At 41.3% G+C, this 21,854-nt stretch overlaps 1 protein-coding gene across 8 annotated transcripts in view; it reads left to right on the top strand.

The window, feature by feature from the left end:
• The window catches only part of st3gal3b (ST3 beta-galactoside alpha-2,3-sialyltransferase 3b), a 62,611-nt gene that overhangs the window by 28,525 nt on the left and 12,232 nt on the right, over positions 1-21,854 (top strand). For 5 of the 8 annotated variants that reach the window (XM_084058164.1, XM_084058162.1, XM_084058161.1 and 2 more), the window contains 2 exons: positions 430-616; positions 3,443-3,493. In XM_084058164.1, the coding sequence (XP_083914290.1) occupies positions 430-616; positions 3,443-3,493 (238 nt within the window). Of the gene's footprint in view, positions 1-429; positions 617-3,442; positions 3,494-5,740; positions 6,306-21,854 lie in introns of those variants that run through there. The other 3 variants (XM_084058165.1, XM_084058160.1, XM_084058166.1) reach the window with 2 other exon arrangements.

Below are 21,854 nucleotides of genomic sequence, written 5' to 3'. Positions count from 1 at the left end.
TGAGCAACAACCAGATCTGAAAGGACGTGAAAGAATAAAGAATGCAGACTAGAGGATTAGGTGCACAGGAAAGGCAATGTATTATGTATTGTTTTATCCATATTATTCATGCCTTGGCCCCGCTTATCGCTGCTTGTAGCTTTAATTCATATTATTATTGTTATTTTCATGTTTGATGATGCAGGAAGGCAATAAAATCAATAGCAGGGCATATTAAACAACAGTGAAGTTAAGTGAATAGAATTGAAAAAAAAAAGAAAATGTTTCAGCCGCAGAATCTGATTAAATCTTGGTGAAAGTGGATGAGCAGTGGATAATGAGAGGTAGAAGGCAGAGAGCAGTGAAAGTGGGACAGGTCATTGTCACACAACACCGAAGCATAACTCTGGCTCGTGTGTCAATCACTTCCTACCTCTGTGCTTGTGACAGGCTCAATGAGGCTCCGGTGACTGGCTACGGCAGGGACGTAGGGACCAAAACCACCGTTAGGATCACCTATCCAGAAGGAGCCATCCAGAAACCTGAACGCTACGAGAAGGACTCCCTCTTTGTCTTCTCAGCGTTCAAACCCCTGGACTTCAAGTGGCTCCGGCAGATGGTCTTCAAGGAGAAGCTGGTAAGGAATAGGATGTTGTAGCTCAAGCTGTAAGGGGACAGGAAAGGTGAATGTTTTGATAATGTAGGGTTTTACAAGCATGCCCTACTGAAAGTAAATTTATGATACCCAATCCAGATGAAGATTGGGAGAGAAGTTTTCTTTATCCGTTTCTTCCTCTGCTCCTAAATGTGTTTTGCCCGGTCCGTCCGTCTGCGGACAGCTTATCTCTGATCAACGTGAAACTGTACACACACTCCCTGGATGCCAACCCAGAGCTGAACCGCTGCCCCAAATTTTCACATCGGCCTGTTATAGCCCCACCATGAGACCAATTTTTGCAAAACGCATGTTTTGATATTACCCCTACAGATTTTGTCCAAACATCATGCAAATTGGTACAGAGTATCTCTATAGTCATGTAATCAAGATGTTTTGGTCTGATCTTTTATATTACATCCTGATTGGCTATTATTGGCTTCCAAAGTTTGCAGGAGTGGTAAGTTTTGAACAAAATGCCTCAAATTATGAACGCAGCATGCGATTGCCATGAAACTTCGCACACACATTCCCACTAAGCTAAGGAATAAATACCACCCTTTTCTCATTGTCCTGTTGTAGCGCCACCAGGAGGCCAAACATCACGCAAATCGCACAATAAGATATAACAAACAAAAACAACATACAATACATTTGCACCAAAACATCCACATCAGTGACGAATTTTGGCCAAATAAGGCCAAAAGCGCTTAGAAAAATAAGCACACCTGGCAACGCAGTCTAAGCCAGTCATGTGCGAGAGATCCTCAAGCTATGGGGCAGACACGCTATGCGCGTCTGTGCGGCTGTCGCTAAATGAACACATGACGTCGGTGGGAGAGGAGATATTGTGTGTTTTGGACAAACAGCAGTGTGGTGTTGATGTTTGTTGTGTGAAGCTTAATGTCAGAGTGTTTGTGTTGGAGCGCCTCAGTGCGGCTGCAGAGTTCATGTGCAACCTCTTGCATGCATGGCTTTACAGTTTTCCGTTTTCCTTCGCCATGTCTGTGTCTGCCTGGGTGCGCGGTTCGCCATGTGTTGTCTGCCTCAGCACAGGGTTGCCAGGTTTCCAGGTCGCGCGACCAACAAGCAACACACACACACACACACACACACACACACACACACACACACTTTTGCATCTTTCCCTTTCGTTTTTTCTCCTCCTTTTGTACTCCATTAATCTCAGAGCTAAACCACACTAGCTCTCCAGGGACCCCCAAGGGGTCCGCGATGTTTCGCGGGGGTCCCAAGACTCCAAGAGGGTCCCCGGACCCCCAGGGGGTCCGCAATGTTTTTTGTTTTTTTTTATCCCGCGATTTTGTAACCCCAAAATAAGCGAGCCCTCACTAGAGCCCTGTGCGCAGCTAGGGGGCAGGGCGAACCTCTAGTAACAATACAATTAACAGTAACTCGAACGCAAAACTATATTATATACTCTCACAAATCAACATATTGTGCAATAACTTCATCAACAGTAATCCCTCTACTTCTACAGATTCCATTCACCTATAATGACTGAATTCCGACCATTGCTGGCCCACAATAACCTGACCTGGCGGAGACCTGTGCTCCAAGGAGCACTTTTTACAGGTTGCAATCTGGCAATAAACAGACGCTGCAACTAGTCCTCACTGTCTCCTCATTGGCTGGCCTTGGTAAAAATGAGGGCTCGCCAATGGCTTCCCATGTCCTCTCAGAATATGGAATCTAAACAACTAGGCAGTAGCCGGCATATGGGATCTAAACAATTAGGCAGTAGCCGGCAGTAGCGCAGCAGAAAAAAGGTTCGTTGGTCGCAGTTCAATAAGGTAAACATGTGTATTGGATTGATGAATGGCCCAAACTACAGTTTAACGAAACGACCCCCTTCCTTACCCCATCTGACGACTTTGCCAGCGGTCTGATACTTGGAGCTCTGCAGCAATTCTTTTTTTGCACAAAAAAAAACATTCCCACTAGGCCAAGGAAGAAATGCCACCCTACATTTTTCAAATTGGCCTCTTTGAGGCGCTATAACGGGCCGAATCTCCTCCCCAATTTTTTCGGTACACATTATCTCTAGGGTCATGTTATCAAGATGTATTAGTCAGATTTTTCAGATCCCATTCCAATTGGCTAGGACTGCCTTCCAAAGTTTGCAGGCCCTGGGTAGGCAACCCGGCCTGGTGGACACCTGTGCTCCAAGGAGCACACTTTTCTACTTAATAATTTGTTTTCTGTGTTGTCCGCGAGAGCGGACACTGACGACTGCATTGGGCTGCATATATGTTGCTATAAACCACCCAATGTTATAGTTAAGGAGTTTGATCTGTCTGAACTATGAATCTGCATGGAGACGTTTAAATGTTATGAGTATTCTTTCCTACCCAACTCTCTCTGTCATCACAGATGACACAACATTCATAAGATGGTGTAGCTCGCCGAAAGCGGACGTGACGTATCCTATACAAACTTTATGGTGCATTCTTTGCATTGCACTGTTTCTTCAAATATTTTGTCAAAATCCTCTTCAAGTTTTGAATGTCGACATGATGTTCACATCCCTAAATACGAATCAGGCAAAAGCCTATTTGATCACATTGCTCCAGTTACATAATTCCCACTGGTCCTGACAGCTTGAGAACTTTGGATACAGTGGTTCACAGTCTTCTGCTTGGTCTTTGCTTGCCATGTATGAATATACAGACATGGTGCTTACCTTGGGAACTACTTATGGTAGGCGTTGATTTTTTTTATTTTTAGATATTTTTATTTAGACAAACATGTCATAAGTTTTCTTGTTTTTTTACAACAACTAAAAAACAGAACAGAGGACAAAAGACAACAAAAAAACAACAACCCACACACACATCCCAGGTACAGTACAAGTTCCATCTTAACATTCGCATGAATCAAAACATGATACAATATCCCATTTAGTTACAAGGACAAAGTGACTGTAATAAAGATATAAATTAACACCATATTTTCTCATATGTTGCTGTTTTCCTCTTTACATTGTATAATATATTTTCAGGGATACAATAGGAAGTCAATATATAGTATGGACAGCTTCACAGCATATGAAGATAATCTCCATCAGAGACTTTGCATCTCTGGCAGTTGGGGGAATCATTATTGAATATTTTATATAATCTATGTGCAGTATTTCTATTTTGGTATATTGGTATAATAGATAGTTCTGTTAAAAATGTTAAACTGCATTTGTCTGTTTAGTGGAGATTAAGAAAGTCTGCAAACATTCAAGCATCTTATGCCAATCAATGTCATCATAGATGCACCCCAAATCAGATTCCTATTTTTGCTTTACATAATATTGTAGAGTAGTAGATTATTAACCATTATGTCATAAATGGAAAATGTCAGGCCTTTAGTAGTAGAACAGACTTTGCTTTTAATGCTTGCGATTCTTGTCAACTTTTTCAATCACTGTGGTAGCTTCTCTTCTATTATCCTCGTTCGCAGATAAACAACCCTCCATCTCTGAGAAAGAGCAGATTGGATTTTAGTCAGCGAAGTCTAAATTCCAGCTATTTTAGTGTTGATTTGCTTTGCAATATCCTCTCTCGAATGGCCCTCATTATAGTGTCAAGCTAGAGGGTTTCTCCGTGCTCCGCTTCGGATGCCATCTTTGCAGATTGAAGCGTGGTTGTTTATTCAGTCGACGACGAAAAAGCAATTTTCTTGCTTCTAAGGTCTTATTGTGCCATGCACCATTAGCAGTAACGGTGTGTATTAATGTTAGAAAACGTGGTTTTGGTCATATAATCTCAAAGTAAAGCTATCTTTTGAGGAATACCCGCGGAGCTCATGCTTGCATTACCTTCCTCCTTGCCAGCAAACCGGAACTGTAGGCGTTGTCATTTGTTTGAATCTTTAGAGGAATGTGTTTTTGTTTTTAGCTACCATGCATCGAATTATACCCATACCTTTTGTGTGAGTGTGAGGCCCCTTTTTTAATTGAGGGTCTAAGAGGCCAATATGCATTTGAATGCCCACTGTATAGTGCAGATGTTTTGAATAGTTTGAATGCCTGCTGTGGGACAGTCTCACAAGGAGTGTTTAAAATAACCATCAAGGCTTGTAAAAAGACTTTTACAGGTGTTGTTCTCTCTCCATGTAGTGTCACTCATGGCACTGACTGAACTCAAATTCACCTTTTACTCATGGAGATTATACCGTATACTCTATATACGTATATATACTGCCACTGTGTTTGTGTGTGAATGGCGATGTTGGGGTTCATGTGGTTAATTACCCTTTCAAAGGTGATTCATTCATTTTCAGACTTGTTTTCATTCAGTTGGGATTGAAGTGCATGTTTTTTTTTCCTTCTAAGAACTCTGACACTCCGCATTATACCCAATGAGCGCCACGCTTGAGTGACAGTGACAATTGCCCTCTTAATCGGCGAGGACTGTCCGACAGCCTGAATTGGCTTCCCCTTATCTCTTTTAAGGGACTACTGACAGCAGACATTTTAATGGTTCCTCTTGTCCTCTCAACCCACTGTCACTTGGAGAAAAAGAGCTCACAGAGGCACTTTCCTTTCTCTCTTGTTAAACAGTCTCCTGTATCTCTATCACTCACTGTATAGAGTCCATTCAGTTCAAGGACAATGGGGGCAGACACTAAGCCAAGCCACTATTTAGAGTGAATAAAACAGCGGTAGTCTTAGTTACGGTGTTATTAAACATGTCCAACGCAGCAGAAGTGGTCCTGTTCTTTCGTGTGTGTGTGTGTGTGTGTGTGTGTGTGTGTGAGTGTACGCTTGTATTACTCGTGTCAAATGTCCCCACAAGCAGAATATGAGAATATGACTTTTTGAGGACAATTTTCCTGTTCCTCACAAGGCTTGTTTTGTTAGGCTTAAAATTAGGGAAAAGAGGTTTGGAGTTATGCCTGATTTATTTGTTTGCGTGCCGGTGTTGCTCACTGAAAATTGGAGATCAACATGAGCAAGTATAACTCAGGCTTTAGGGGTTAAAAATGAAAAAAAGGAAGATATAAATGGCATTTATAACATTAGCGTAAAATGTTGATGTCCTCACAAGTATAGTACAAACGTGTGTGTGCACGTCTGTGTGTCTCATTGCTGGATAGAGGATTCTTCTGTCCAATCTGGCAACCCAGGGCTGGGGAAGCTGCACAGCTGTGAACCTTTCAGGGACCAGCAGCCAGCAGGAATTTTTACAGGGTTACATTTGTCATAATACTACACTCAGGAGAGGCGGGGAGGGAGAGAGAGAAAATAAAGAGAAAAGCAGAATAAAATAGAATAGAGGGTAAGGTCAGGAGATTGTTGAAGTAAAATAAAGGGGGGCAGGGGTTGGGTTCAAGTCAGACTAAGGCAGAAGGGAGAAAAGAGGATGGAGAGTGTAAAGTGAGATGGGGGAGTGTTGGACGGTAAAGAGGTAATGTGAAATGGAGGCAAATGGCTCAGTTGGCTCTGATGGCTCCTCTCAGCCTTTTGATAGGGGACAGGTTTTTTCTTCTGTTTGTGTCAGAGAGAGGGAAAGGACAGTGGAAATGACTGGTATAATTGATCTGGCCCCTGGCGACCAACACAACCCGCTTTGATCTGCTGAGGAAGGAAGAATGTCTGTCACGAGTTTCAGTCAGAAAGGGAAAAAAAAGAAAGTCCTGTGCTCTGTGAAGACATGAGAATAAGAGACTGACACTTTTACACTGTAATTGTGAATTTGGAATGTTTACTCGTCCCTAGATTGGTGCATCAGTTTTGACTATAATGCAGGGTGCAGCATCCATATTCATTTTCTAGGGCAAAAATGCTGATTCTAAACCGTGAGTCATGCTTTTTAAAACAATGTTATTAATGTTGAGAGTTCTCATGTTAAGAATAAAATAAGATAAAAATCGATGCACCTTGGAGGTGGTTGACATGTTGAAAGTGAAACTTTTGGGTCACCCAGTTACAAATATACACAGAATTTTTGTTCTGTTGCTTCCAGTAGTGTTTTTCTTCTTTCTTTTTCCCTGGATATGATTATTGTTTTACATGAAGTCAAAGACCTGATGTGTCCCGATCCTAGCAGCTGTACTGAGTAGTGTGGAGCACTGTCTCTCTTGGTACTTGAATATGACCCTAGTGTGTATGTATTAAGTAGTAAGTGTATCAGGTTTAAAGTGCCTTTTTAAATGTTTGTCACATGACAAATGAGGCCCATCATTGCTGTGAATTCCTGCTGATGAAAAATGATGCCAGGGGCCCTGTTCACTTTAAGAGAACACAGACCTGTGTGCGGCTGCGCTCACACATGCACACAAACACCAGCTTGTTTACCGTTGGATGTGTTTATTCTTTTGCTGGTAAATAATAAAAAGAGCATCAAGTAGAATTTAGGAAAATCTAGTTTTGGGGGGAAGTAAAAGTGGGTGTTGTAGAGAAGGCAACCATACTTTTTCCAAACATATATGTTACCCTGGTAACATTATGTTTACTATGGAAACTGAATGTTTAAGCCTTTTCATTAAACATCTCCAAAGAGAGACAAAGTCACGTTAAATGACGGTTATCCAAGTTTCATTGATACCTGACTTAGCATAAGCCCACTGCAGCAACATAAGTGCCCTAGACGAATGCAGTGGAAACAATTGCACTAAACGCCAACGCTCGAGACATAAGCACTTATGTGTTTTCGTCTGTGCATCTGTGTGTATGCGTTTACAGCAACCACCAGTCATCATCATTGTGCTGTCATGTTTTTGAAGCCCTTTTCACTGGGATAATACCAGTCAGCAGGTATGTACACCAATAAAGGAATGAGCCACTGTATGGAGACAATCGGCTTTACAGAATGACATGTTTACGGTTAGACTCCCGGCAGCTAATCCTCACCCCACACAGCCGCATGACCCCCCCCCCCATCCCAGTGCATCCCAGTAGGAGACTTAATGTAACTTTAAAACAGTCGCCCCCACAGGAGCTTTGATGTCTACTGTTCCAGTGGGAAGTTAGCTATTGTATAGCCTGCACGCTTACAGGTGGAAGGAATGCTGGGCCTTTTCAGGATGCCCATCTCTCTCTGCTCCCCATCAGCAGCTGGTATAAAAGGGAAGGTGTGTTATTATTTTTTTACCTGCCGCTTCTTGAAAATGTGGGTGGCGAGCCTACTCTGGGATTAATGCGTCCGGCCGTGACTCATTTTGTTTGCAGTCAGTGTCCTGGATTATCCTGGCCCTTTAGACTGATATGTTGGTAGAAGAAAAACAAACTGAGTGCTGGAGTACAGTCCAGTCTTGGACGGGTGAGCAGAATACAAATGAGCAAGGCAGTTTCCCCCAGAACTGTTAGTATTTTGTACACACTAGCAAACATGCACACATGCCCTTTGACTCACTCCATCTCCCTCTCACATGCACAACTCATAATCCTCCCATGCCGGAGATCCATTACAGCTGGATTTTATAACTTGATCTCAGTTCTTGAGCTCCCAAACATCGCTCACAGTCACATTTGTGGCTCTGTCATGACATCTACCACTTTGAAAATGGAACCGAATGGACCGCAAGGGTCCATTTGGTTCCATTTATACATTCTCTGTACTAAAGTTAAGTGTGGATTGTACAGTGTACAGAGAAATCACACTTACAGCTTCTATAATCCCTCATGACCCCCAGGCCATGTTTTTGTCACCCTGACTTTAAAGTGTGACCGCACATGCAGTTCAACTGTTTTGATTCATTGCCCAGTTAGATGATGTTTACACATGTACCCAGACATGATGTTAGTGATTGGGTTTAGTTTTTTGCCTTCCCATATCTGCTCGATTTTAAATGTTCATCCTCATGCACTGCACATGCCCGAGGCGCACTCACACACAGTTGTTTGTATATATGTGGATATTTTCAAACAGCGCCAGTGAAGGGTATACAGCTAGTGGTAAACAGAGTCTGAAGGTGGAGCGATGGTGTTCTATCTCTGCTGTTTGTTTACTGGAGCTCTCACTGCTCTCCACAGCCTAGACAGACTCGGTAGACGAAGAGCGAGGCTACTCAACTCTGAGATGCTGATCCGGAAATAGCTGCTCTGTGAAATAAAATGGCATTCAAATATTGTTAAGAAATCAATATTGAGACTAATTCATCAATGTTAAATATAGGCCAGATGGCTTCCCAGTTCCCACTGCAACAAATTCATTGCTGTCAATCTAGAAATATCAGCAGATTGGGTGTGTGGGTCATAACGTTATGTAGCCAAGTCGGTAGAGGTTGGAGAGTTAGTCTGGGACAAAGATTTTTCAATGATGTTAGGAGGCATTTCTAATAAACATCAAATTAGAACCTAGTTAAAGTTGTGTAAATGTATTTGCTTTACTATCTATAGCTGAAGTTGTAGCCCAATGCTCCATTGTAACCTGATTGCTGAGGACAGAAATAGCATCTATATGGCTCGTTGTCAGCTAAACATCTGTGGTGAAACCCAAAGTAGCATGCATACGTGCGTTCATAAACATTTACATACTTGTAAACACAGATTTGGAACATGAACCGAGTGACTAACAGAGAGTCCGGATGTCACTGATTACCATCAGTGTCGTTTTTCATCAATGAGTCACAGGAGAGAGCCAACTGTGATTAACAATCAAACCTATACACTGGTCTTACTTGTTGTCTTACTAGGTGTCCATAGCAGTACTATGCAAACCACTGCCAATAGCATGCTATGTATATTATATATATATATATATATATATATATGTGTGTTCTGAACCCAACCCCATTTACACACTGTTTGGTACTTTTTGAAGGTATTCCTCAGACCAAAGATCTTCTCTAGTTATAAGGTAATGTCACCCCAGTCCATGTTGATGTGAAGGCCCTCAGCTTTGTGATCTTCCCGGACGTCTTCTCTGAAAGGTCGGTAGCCATGTCTTGTGTACAAGTCCTCCTCAGGGTCAGAAAGTTCCAAGTGCTCCTATTGTCTTCACTGTTTGCCGTCATGGGAGTGTGAAGACACAGGTTTCATAGACTGGATAACCTCAAAGAGGTGAGGGAGAAAGAAAACCGCTGTGACCCCACCAGGGTCATAGGTCATGGTGGTGTGTCAAGAAAAGCAAAGTTTAATTGGCGAATGCTTCAGATTCCTCTCGGAAAACAAAAAGAAAATGAAGCATCAAAGTTTGGTAGTTTCTTCTTTGATGAGGTGCACAGAATGAAGAGAATCACAGTAACCAAGAATCTGTTTGTCTCCCCCTCTTTTCAAACATTCTTAGTGAAACCTTTCCTGCTCTATGGAGCACTTTTGTGGTGAGACGCTGCACCCTGTAAACTCTTTAAAGTCCAACATATACAGTGCTAATGACCTCCAGAAAACCTTAATTGCGGATTGTTAGCAGCTCAGTGCTGCCGTTTTCGTTTCTAAATTGTCTAAAGTCTACCTTCCGGAATCCAGTCGACCTTTATTTGGTTACCCTGTCATGTCCACTCTATAAACATCAAACAAAACCACATCCTTAGATAGCATTTCCAGGTCTGAAGAAACTAGATAGCACCAAGGTGTACGATTAGTTGCATATCGGAAAGGGAAGCCTTTTCTCTGAAGTCCATGACACCATCGCATCCACCTACAGCGCAAAACATTTGTTTAGAATCTGGGGGAAACCCAAGATTAGGCAAAAGGTTGTTTTGAATTGGCCATATGTTTTCTCCCGGCACAGTGTTGTGGCTGAGGAAGGCCAACGCGTGTTTGTGTTTGTTTGCACTGAGGGTCTTTATAACCACCAGTACAAGGCCTACAGATGGGGAACATGTTGTTGTTCTTCTCTCTCTCCCTTACTTTCATCCCTCCAGTCTTCTCTCAGATTTTCTCTATCTCTGTCCATCTCTTTTGGCTGTGAAAGCCAAGCTATCTAAATTTCTCCTAATTTTATTTTGCGTGCTTTCTTCGGGTCCATTGACACATGCTTTATGCCTGCTTGAATCCAAACCACATCTAAAAACATTAAAGCCATGCTGTATAACTCCAGACTCTAACATCAAGCTGTTCCTCATTTAGGCTTTTCCATTTGTGCAGCAAAGTGCAACTGAGGTGGCTTCTATTCTGCTGTGGGCATCATACTGTACTATATAGCATAGATGGAATGCATGTCATGTTTATGCTCAATCTGATTCCTAGACAGTGGTCTATGAGTATGGTGTTTTTAGGAGTCCAGCGCATCCCTTCTTATCTTAGGTGTTTTGAATAGAGATAAGTTGGGTGGAGGCCTTGGCTGGTCATCGTAGCGATTACACATTGGTTAGGAATGTACAGCCCTGTAAGTGAGCTAATCAGACATATTTCTGGTGCATGGGTGCCTCTTTTGTCCCCAGCCATAGATTGTCTTTAACCCCCGTATTTCTTCAGTTTCCATCACTTTTTCCATGGAAGAAAATGATCCCATACACTTTTTTTGCTGCACAATGTGTCCATACTTCTTCACCTTTGAAAATGATCTTGTTTTAATCCTCCTTTTTAAGCCCTTGTGATGGTTCATCCTCAATGGTTTACCTTTGTTTCCCTACTGCTTTTCAAATACACTCAACATGTCCAGAAGTTCTGTTGTACTTTGCCCCAACTTCTGACTTGGGGAGACTGTTAGTATTTTCATGATATTAGTCTAATCTGAGATATACATAAACAGCGAGGTCTCTGCTATTCAAGGATCATTGGGAGTATTTAAGACGACGCACTTGACTTTTTTATCCCCGTGTTATTTTCTAAATGAATTGGATCTAAGTAGGGTCTGTGTTATTGCTCGGAAGAGGGCTCTTTAGGACTCAGCGGTGTTGACAATCTGTACACACATCCTCTGACATTTTGGATGCGTGCATACAGACCGACACACACCCAGCGTCTTTTGCTCTGTGTGAGAACCCATGTTTACTTCAGCTACTTCTCGGTATGTCCTGCACCTGTTTTGTAGAATTTGACCGGCGGCCAGTTGGATTTGAAGGAGCTCCAGTGGAAATTACACAAGTGTGTCCTTCCCTCCATCACGAAAGCCCCCTGCTCTGGCTTTAACTTATTTTACCTCGACATCTTACAGGCTAATTACCCCTCTAGTCCTGTGAGAGTTGTCTGGAGTGATTTGATACCAAGATGGTGTGGAGGCTTTTTTTATTGGTTCATTGAATTTAGTGACCCGCAGAGTGTGGGAGTTTTATATGCTTTTGAAAGGACCTAACCACCACCTCCATGCTGTGGTATAGTCTCAGTTACACATCCCACTGTGAGGCAAGGGACCGTGGCCATTGTTACCTTGACTCTCACGGTGCACCAGGTCCAGTCATCCATCAAGATACATTTACCTCCATGTCAAATGTGGTCTCACAGGCACAGTGAACTCTCATGCTTGAAAAGATGTGGCACTGGGCATGTAAAACCACAGGACAATAATAGAGCCATATTACTCCAGAAGCTTTTGGACCCCTCCAGCTTGGTGGCCCCTCAATCACCACCACCTTTATCCTTGACTTGCTGGGCTCTTGATGTGAGAATGAAATGCCGAATTAACATTGCCAAAAACCTGGCCACATGCCAAGCAGAGCAGACTGCTGAAGAAAGTGTCAAAAAATATTGTCAGTGCTACCAACAAAATATACTGTAACATATACAATATATATATATACTGTATATGTGTTACAGTATATTTTGTATACACACACACACACACACACACACACACACACACACACACACACACACACACACACACACACACACACACACACACACACACACACACACACACATTTTCATATTGTAGCTTCTCCTTAACTTACTGCCTGTTTAGGCTCATTACTACGAGTATGTTGAGGTTCTAGGCTCTGAACAGCAGTTTTGGTCTAGTGTGGCTGCCTTATTTTAAGATCAGAATCACAGGCTGCTTATTTATTCATTCTTTTGTAATATTGAGCATATAAACTAGAGTATATGTTTTGTCTCATTGCTCTGTGTCTCTTAAGTGCTGAAAGGTTGTTGTCTTTCATAGCCAAGGTCAACACAGGTGGAATTACAATTGAGTTGGAAAGACCCCAGCTTTTGGGATCTCTTTCTGCAGGACGAAGCCGTACCTCAATACCATTTGGTCTCCTAGCTATGCAAACAATTATCCTTCCCAATTAAAGGTTGTTTTAACAGGTGCTTTATTGGAACGCACAGCCTTGTGCACTCACTTAAATCTAATAATCCAGACCAATTTAACCATAAAACTGTCGCAAGAGAAGGGAAACAGTCATTTCCTCTCTGACCACAGCCCAGCGACGCCTCAAACCAGCCCGACTACTTACTCCCATTCGCTCTTTGCGTGCACGCGCATGTGTTTATGTGAGAGTGAGAGAGAGTGTGAGTGGTACATGACCACACTCTTCACCTTCCTGTTCTGTCTGTATTCACATGGTCTGTCAAAGGCACAGCAGTGCTTCTCCTGACACAGAGACACATTGTGTGTGTTTGTGGTCAACCCACTGCGGAAACCACATACTGTCCCCTAGGGGCATGTTGCAGGAACATTGGGCCTCATTCACGGAAACATAGATTTGATCGTAAAGTATACTTACAAATAATTTCATGAACAAAGTGGCATCCATCATTCTGTTTCTGAAATTGATTTGATCTTTCGTACGCTCAAAATGTACATGTTTGGAAACTTGCAGAAAGGCACAATTCTAACTTGGATTCTATTTAGAATAGCCTTACTTCAAAGGCAAAATGACAGTAGTGCCGAACTTTACAGAGCCATGTGCACTTGCTCCTTGCACACATTTTTGTACCATCGACATGCGAGAGTCTGTTAAATATGCTTGACATTGTGGGTAGAAAGCTCCTGTACTCTAAGTATTTAAATTAAATAAATAGTATAGTCTAAGCATTCCCCTTTTAACGGTATGTCTAAATCAGTAGCCTAGGAATGCTACCCTTTGCATGTTTTGTGTCATTTCATATAATACATTCTTTTCCATCTGCTATACTACTAGAGATGTGGAAGCCCATTTCCACCAATGTGATGGGGAATAAAATCTGTAAATGTTGACAAAACTTTCTTGTAATAATGACTCAGTGTTTCTAAATAATGAGAAACCTTATTAACTCAGTATTTAAAAAGTCATTTTGAGAAAGTATGTCATTATTTAAAAAGTCATTATTTCGATCACGTTTATCATTGTAATGGTTTAGACAGTGGATCTTTTTTCCCCATCACATTGGTGGAAATGGGCTTCCATAGAGACCTTACAGTACAGTCTCACCAATTAAGTTTTTTTAATGTAAATTTGAATACACCCTTCACTAAGGTCCCTAATATTTCACATCCGTTGCTAACCGCCATCTTGTCCGACAAATAGCCGACACATTAAGAGTTAACGTAAACTGGCATACATATACAAAATACATAGCAACATTAATAATACTATAAAAACACTATGATGAAACGGTGATTCTGGGGGACCTGCAACAGCGATTCCAGATTTATCCCTTTCCGCAAGCCGAAATCTGCACTCGACAAGTGCAGGCTGTGGATCAGGCCTAGCCTGGTAAACCCTCCCAACAGAAATGTCATTTCCATTTGATTTCTGGAGTGAGTCTGGCCTGATCCGCCTTTCTGCAATATTGGCTGTGGGCTGGAGTTGGGCGGGAGTAATACCGTTGACTGACAACCCCTTCAACCAATGATCGTTTTTCCCCTTCAGCCAATCAGCAGTTCATTTTTACCACCTCCAGTCTATGTGACGCAACGGGACTTTTGAGACGGCCATGCCCAAAATAGGTTGCCTTATTGGGATACATGCGTGTCACTCCCCGCCCCTGCCGGTTCTCTAAATTTATATTTTTAAATAGGATCTGTCATGATTAATTGACCACATATATGAAGTTAAACAACTAAATTCTATCCAAACGATATCTTAACACATTGGGTGCCAGGTTTTTTTTAAAACAGAGTACACTGAGTGCCAGGATTTTTAACCATTTTTTAGGAGCCGAGATACAGGCTTTTGAAGTCATAAGTTAACCAGAAAGTGGATTGGAGTCAAAATCTTCGGAAAATGATATCTCCTGGTGCTTAGAAGGTAAAAAAAAAAAAAAATTGAAAAAAGAAAATTTTGAATTTTTTTTCCCCGTATATATACGGTTTTGGCACTCCGTGTAAGTATTGCAAAAACCGTATACGGTTTTGGCACCCAATGTGTTAATAGTAAATTCCGTGCCTCAAAAAAGAAGTTAGAGACCGTTTTAAAAACGAAAGTAAACAGTGAAGGCACTCGGACAACAACAATGGCTGCCGTTCGACTTTTGTCGGAGGCACTCAGGCTGCACTCGGCTTCATTCGGCCTCACTCGAACTCGCCACCTGATTGGCCAACTGTCGCTGTCAATCACAGAACGATGAGCGACGACGCTGATAGGCTCGTCCCTTTGGCGTACAGAGCCAATATTGCAGAGAGGCGGATCAGGCCAGACTCACTCCAGAAATCAAATGGAAATGAGATTTCTGGAGGGAGGGTTTACCAGGCTAGATCAGGCCTTGGTGCTGGCCCCACACACAGCATACATAATTAAAACTTTTTTAAGGTAAGCTATTTAATGTTATATGTTTAAGCTAACACATTGTCATAGGTTCTAACTTCATAGTGCTAGTATAATGTTATCTAACGACGTCAGCGGATGTTAGTTCAGAAGTGGGAATAGCAAACACTTCATTTAACATTAAAGTTAATCAATGATGTTTTTGTTTTTTTTGCACTTTGTTGGTGAAAAGCCAACAGAATTACAACATCATCAGGTTGATGTGCACATATAAACCATCTCCAAAAAAAGGTTATGTTTTAATGTTGAAGGTGATGTAAAGCTTAAAGGTAGGGTAAGTGATATTTTTTGGTTAAAACCAAAAGTATTTTGTTAAAAGGTTAAAATACTATATTCTGATAGTAATCATTTCTATAGAGTGTTTTTTCAGTAACAGATGTCTCCCTGTCTCTCCAGCTCTTTAATAAACAGAAAATACATTTTTTGGTAGGTGTCAAAACCTCAGCCAATCAGGAGAAAGTACCCATTTTTAAGCTTAATTTGTATAGTGTTCCAGTTCCAATTTTGTCTGCTCATTTCTTAGTGTCATTTCTTAGTGTTCTTAGTGTCTCTGTCCTGGTATAAGGATAATTCCTTTTAACAGGTCGTTCATGAAAGTCCTTGCGGTCTTGTTTCCAATGAGAACCTGTGAGCAATTAGGGGTTAAGAGTCTTGCTCAGGGACAAATTTCATTTCATCGACACATATGCTGACCTGGCCTGGAATCGAACCTGGGGCAACCATGGCCTCTGGCTCCCTAGGCGGGCTCACTAACCATTCAGCTATGGCAGCTATGGATAAAATTGGAACTGAAACTGAAACGAAAATGCATTTTCTGTTTAATAAAGAGGTGGAGAGACAAGGAGACTCCTAATACTGAACAAACACTCTATAGCAATGAGTACTATCAGAATATAGAGCTATTTAACACTTATTTTAACTAAAGCAAATCACTTACCCTACCTTTAAGGTTTCATGTCAGCTAAGTATTCAGTATGTACTGCACCGGCATGGTGAATGAATAGTGTGTTGCATTTATGTTTTCTTGTTTATGAACTATTGCATTATGGGAGAGTAAAAGATGCCTTTCTACATTGAGTGGAGATTAAGTCAGTGTGACAGTATGTGCATGGTCCTGATTTGTCAGAAGGCCAGTGTGTTCCTAATGCCAGAAAAGCTCGCAGCTTAAAATGAGAAACCAAATATACACAGGCAAGACGTACTTGAACATTTTACATTTTAACCACATCAGGTGGTCTAGAGGAATAATGTTTAGTCCTTAGACAATTGAAAAACAGAAAAGTATAAGTAGAATCGTGGCACTGCGTCTTTAAAATTATTACAATTATCAAAATAGACTCCAGTATATTTCCACCACACAAGAGCCACTCAGCCCAAACTCGGCAACAGAAAAATACAGTGTAACAACATAGCATCTCATTTCTTGCCAGTGAAATGTTTCACATGGAATTTGTGGAGCTGCACAATCATAAGATTGAGAAATTATATGTCCCTGTGCAATGGCTCATTGAACATGTCTCTTCTATTGAAGATGATAAAGTCACAGAATTCAAGGCCACTCAGTAACAGGTTATTCGGCCTTGAATCTGGTAATAGCATTGGTGAGTTTTTGAGATGGTGAAGATCTCTCCCTCTTCTACAGTGTAAACGTTTTTAATGTTTTTGCTGCTTTGGCCACGTTTATGTCCCTTGCAGCACAGGGACACTTAACCTCAAGCAACCCACTGCCACCGCTGCCATCGCCATAGGCAGCTTTGGCTGCAACAAAAGGCCACAGTTATGCAGGTGCCTTTCAGGAAATTGTGCAAGATAATTTTGCTTGGTCAAAGAGTCATTGTGCGATCCATAATTAGTTGCTGTAGATTTGAATGCCTTAGGATAATATATACCCTGCACAAAAACCTCTGTAATTTTTTCCCCCCATTTGTTCACTATTTTGAATTGTGAGGCTGTGATTCTATCCTCCCACAAGTGATGCCACTTTAGACACAAAGTTTGCCCTTTTGTGCTTTCTTAGGTTTGACGGGCATCTTCCAAACTGAAGCTGGTGTTTTGGTCTGCTATGCAAACATCAGTGGGAGTGGGCAAGGGAAGGTTGGTCTCACCACATGAGGAAGATGGGTAGCTTGTGTATAAGGCAATGGCTATGTTTCTTTGCTGGCCAAGATTGGGAGCTGAGAGATAATAAAAATATATAATTACAAACAACACTCAACAGCAATGAAAACACAACTAAGATGTTGCATTCAAATATTTACGTTATTTCAATTACCAGGTTACCATGCACAGATAGGTAGGACAACCCAGGCGGTAAGACAGTCAGAAGGCTGAACTTCTCAAATAAATTGAACAGTTAAAAATAACTACTATATGAGTGTCCAGAGGCAGACCCTGAAACATAGATTTTTTTTTTTTTTTTTTAAGATATTTTTGGGGCTTTTTGCCTTTTTATTGATAGATGACAGGAAATGGGGAGAGAGATGGGGGGGTGACACGCAGCAAAGGTCGTCGGGATCGGGAGTCGAACTCGCGACACGCTGTCAGGCTGGCATTGCAGCCTAGGGTGCCTGGACCGCCACGCTGCGGCCCAGGCCCCTGAAACATAGATTAATAGATTTGAAATGTTTATTGAAATGGGTATAAATGCAATAATATAGATACACACATAAATCAAAAGGATATAAACACAATAAAGCCCGAAGGCTTATTTCCATTGTGGTCCCTTGGTTCATTGATGCAGATAGGCACCAAGGGACCACAATGGAAATTCAAATTAGCCTTCAGGGTTTATCCTTTTGATTTAATCCACTCCAGAAACAATTCTGTTCAGTACCATTGCACATTTCTTCATGTATAAGACAGGGTTTACCTATGAGCTGTTTAGTAACACATGCACAGTATTCAGCCTTCCTACTTGTGAATCAGCTCAGCTGTAAATGGTACCCCTAATTTACAAAAGAGATGACTAGCAAATTCTTCTCATGCTCCTGCATCAGCAGCTCCTTCTACGTAAGTTGTTCTCTTGAGAACAACAGAATTCAGAATTCTAATTTATTACTTTGAAATACTAAGTAATTTTGAGAACGTGTCTCATAATCACTTACAGAATCTAGTATGCTGACATTTTGATCCGAAGGAGCTTGCATTCAAGTTTAACATTAGTGTTCAAAGTGTAAGCTCTTGAATTGATTATAAGTTCACCACACTCGGGCAACTTCCTGCATGGCCCCACAGAGATATAATCACAGAGCAAATGCCACCCACATGCCATTCGGAATTTCCTACCACATTTGCATTTGGTCTGCACAGTGATGAAACCAAGCTTGTTGGCGCTATATCGCCAAAGCTTTTCAATGTACAAATCTACCAGAACACTCAAATCATTGATTGCTGTTGACCCCTCTTTACAGGTTGTATATCAGACGGGGAGAAATTCGGACAGTGTGAAATGATACCGCTACTGAGAAATCAGATGGGCTGATGGCAGATTAAGGTTTCCTAATTGAGCAAGATGATTCCTCCCTTCATCTGATCAAACTGCCAAATGCCAGCATGTGATGTCAGCAAAACCAAGACCATTGCACACCATATAATTCATGTTGATAGGAATATCACAATAATACAAAAATGTAAATGTTCGCTGGCAGAATCCCCAGCTCCCAGTTAGGCAACATAAATGAGATTTGGTACACTGTGGACATGCTCCCCAACTTCCAACCACTGATACTGAAAAATAGGACCTGTGATAGGCAACCATGGAGTAACAAATTACTGTAATAATATTACTGTTTTCACTGTTAGTCACCATTGTCACGTCTTTACATTGAATTGCATTGTAATTAATGCAATTCAAAATAATTGTGTCGTATCCGGCGTGAACACATCTACAGAGTCAATTTGTACTCATCAGAGGCTATTGAGATAATGACATGGTCAATGAAAAGAACAGGTGTGTCAATCAAAACTCACTCTGGGAGTGAATTCTGGATTTGTGGATTTTCCTGTCTGACTAATGATGTGTGTGTGTGTGTGTGTGTGTGTGTGTGTGTGTGTGTGTGTGTGTGTGTGTGTGTGTGTGTGTGTGTGTGTGTGTGTGTGTGTGTGTGTGTGTGTGTGTGTGTGTGTGTGTGTGTGTGTGTGTGTGTGTGTGTGCTATTTATGATAAATATCTGCATACTAACTGAGCTTTGTTTAGTTGTATTCATATTGTAAAATACATGCAGGTAAATGTGTAAACATTAAAACAAATGTTTTAAAGTATAAAAAGCATTGTGATTTGTTTCCTCACACTCATTTACCCAGTAGCACAGCCTATGTCTTACATTTCCTCACCAATAGGTGTTATCACGATGTTCTGGAAATGTAGCTGATTGGTGTGTTGTCCATTTTCTCCCTGGCTGTGTTTTTAGGTTTCCTCGGGCACAAAAAAAATACTATTTCTAGTTGATGTGTGTATTTTATTGCCTGTTGCTTATGTGAGTAATAAATACTGGCTTCCTTTTACGACTCAGTTTAGCCTAAGCCACGACAGCAGTAGCGACAGGCTGTCTCTTGGTTTTGTGCCATTGTTGTGATAGGCTGGTTGGGCAAACCTCCACCTCACCACACAGGAGGGCCAGGGTGTGAAATTAACCTACAATGTGGGAGCAGTAACCCTCTGCTCTGAATGATTATATTGAGAGAAGATGCATTTTAAATATGCCACAGTGATTGTGCTTAACTGTGTTTCAACTTTAACATTGCATGTTTATTCACTGTACTGAAATCTTGTTCACTGTAAATTCAAATCTTAGAGGTTAACTGGTTGGGTTTGTAGTACTCACCCAGGTAATGATGACAATAATGGTAAAGGTTTTTAATTAGGATCACATGCACACGTACAGTTTCATCCGTTTATATTTTGATAGAGTATTGTCGGTGACCTCCATAACAGTGCATGCATAATTGTTTTTTAATTTACGTACTTCTTCTAGTCTTACTTATACTGCGGCACATGAACACTCATGTCTGGTGATCATTTTGCTAACTTCACTATTACAATTACATGCGGTTTCTCATTTTTGGGAGTGGTAAACCTTTGCTTTTATGTTTAAATAGTTATGTCATTGAAAAACAATTAAATCATAAAAAGAAAGTCATGCACATGTTATGTCATGCACATATTTTTCCAGCGCATATTGCAGGCTTTGTTGGTCAGATTTGGGGGATTTTGGAGCTCTGGATCAAAAAATGTGCAATCATTTTAAATGTGGTAAATCTTTTGTCTACAGTATGTGCAAACCACTTGCCATCATAGGAAAAGCACATGTGCACTCGTCAAAACGAGAGTTGTTTGTCATACCAAGGAACAGTAACGGGGGGGGGGGGGGTGGTAGCACCGCTGCTTATAACTAAAGTAGTACACTGGAAAAGGTACAAAGACTTTCTCTTTAGATCTTGCTTTATTGATATCAACATATGGTATAACAGTTAAATTGAAAAAGGTCAACAGCCATATCACATTTTAAGTTAACCGTTTATGTTTTACTTCATCTCTCGTGGGCCTTTCTGCTGTCACAGCGTTGACAGCATTAGTAATTTCTTGCCATGCTTCCGTTTCTGTTTGTCACTCCACTGCTTTTGAATATTACATATTTTTTTCAGCCACATATGACAATAACATTTCTAATCACAATGGCTTTTTACCCACATCCTGCATGCCTTTTTTGGTGTTGACAGGGGAGCACGTGCATCTAGATTAGGAACAATTGTCATTCATCATCTGGTACACGCCTGCGGCACAGAATCTAAGGATCTTGGTTCATCCTTTCATTTACTCAAGAACAAAAGTCTGAAGAATTTAATACATTTTGGGAATGAGAATGAGGCCTAGTGAGTGAATTCTATAAGAAAACATTCTAGAAACTTTACCATACATAATCATTGAGGTCCACAATTCTCTAAATGAGCCATGGATTAATTGGCCTACTACATACTTGGATTGCTGATGAGTATTGCAGAACCCTCAAATATTTTGAAAGGATGAGGATTTTTATCAGCAACACCATGAGAACTTTACAGCACCATCATACTGTATTAAATGCCTTGCTCAAGGGCATCTTGGCGGTTGTTGCTGATGAGCATTACCCATCACTTACTGTACGGTGCCAATCCAAGCTGCTCTGAACATTCAAACCAGCCAAATCTTCACCTGCTAATTGTTTTCCTACATTTCTCAGAGCCACCTGTGCTTTGTCTTCCATTTGTTTGTACCTCTTCAAAGTGATCCCCACCACTCCTTAAGACATACCGATATTGTCTCTGTGTACATGTCAAGTCATTCAATTTAAAGTGAGGGCGTGTGTATCATTACCGTCCCTTCCAAGGGGGGAAAAAAAACATGCATTACTCTATTTACTTGACACACATGGCATACTCCCTTATAGAGAGAGAGAGACACACACACACACACACACACACACACACACACACACACACACACACACACACACACACACACACACACACACACACACAGCAATGTAGCATTGGCAAATAGGCTGCTGGCAAACACAAGCTGTGTTGACAGGAGAGATGAGCTGTAGTTCCTGTCCTGGCTTGCCAGGGCCACAGAGCATTTCCTTGGTTCAAAACA

This window comes from Gymnoscopelus microlampas, assembly GCF_963454915.1.
Source record: "Gymnoscopelus microlampas genome assembly, chromosome: 5".
NCBI classification, from domain to species: domain Eukaryota; kingdom Metazoa; phylum Chordata; class Actinopteri; order Myctophiformes; family Myctophidae; genus Gymnoscopelus; species Gymnoscopelus microlampas.
Note: the sequence above shows the minus strand (reverse complement) of the source record. Positions and strands in the feature narration are given on the sequence as shown.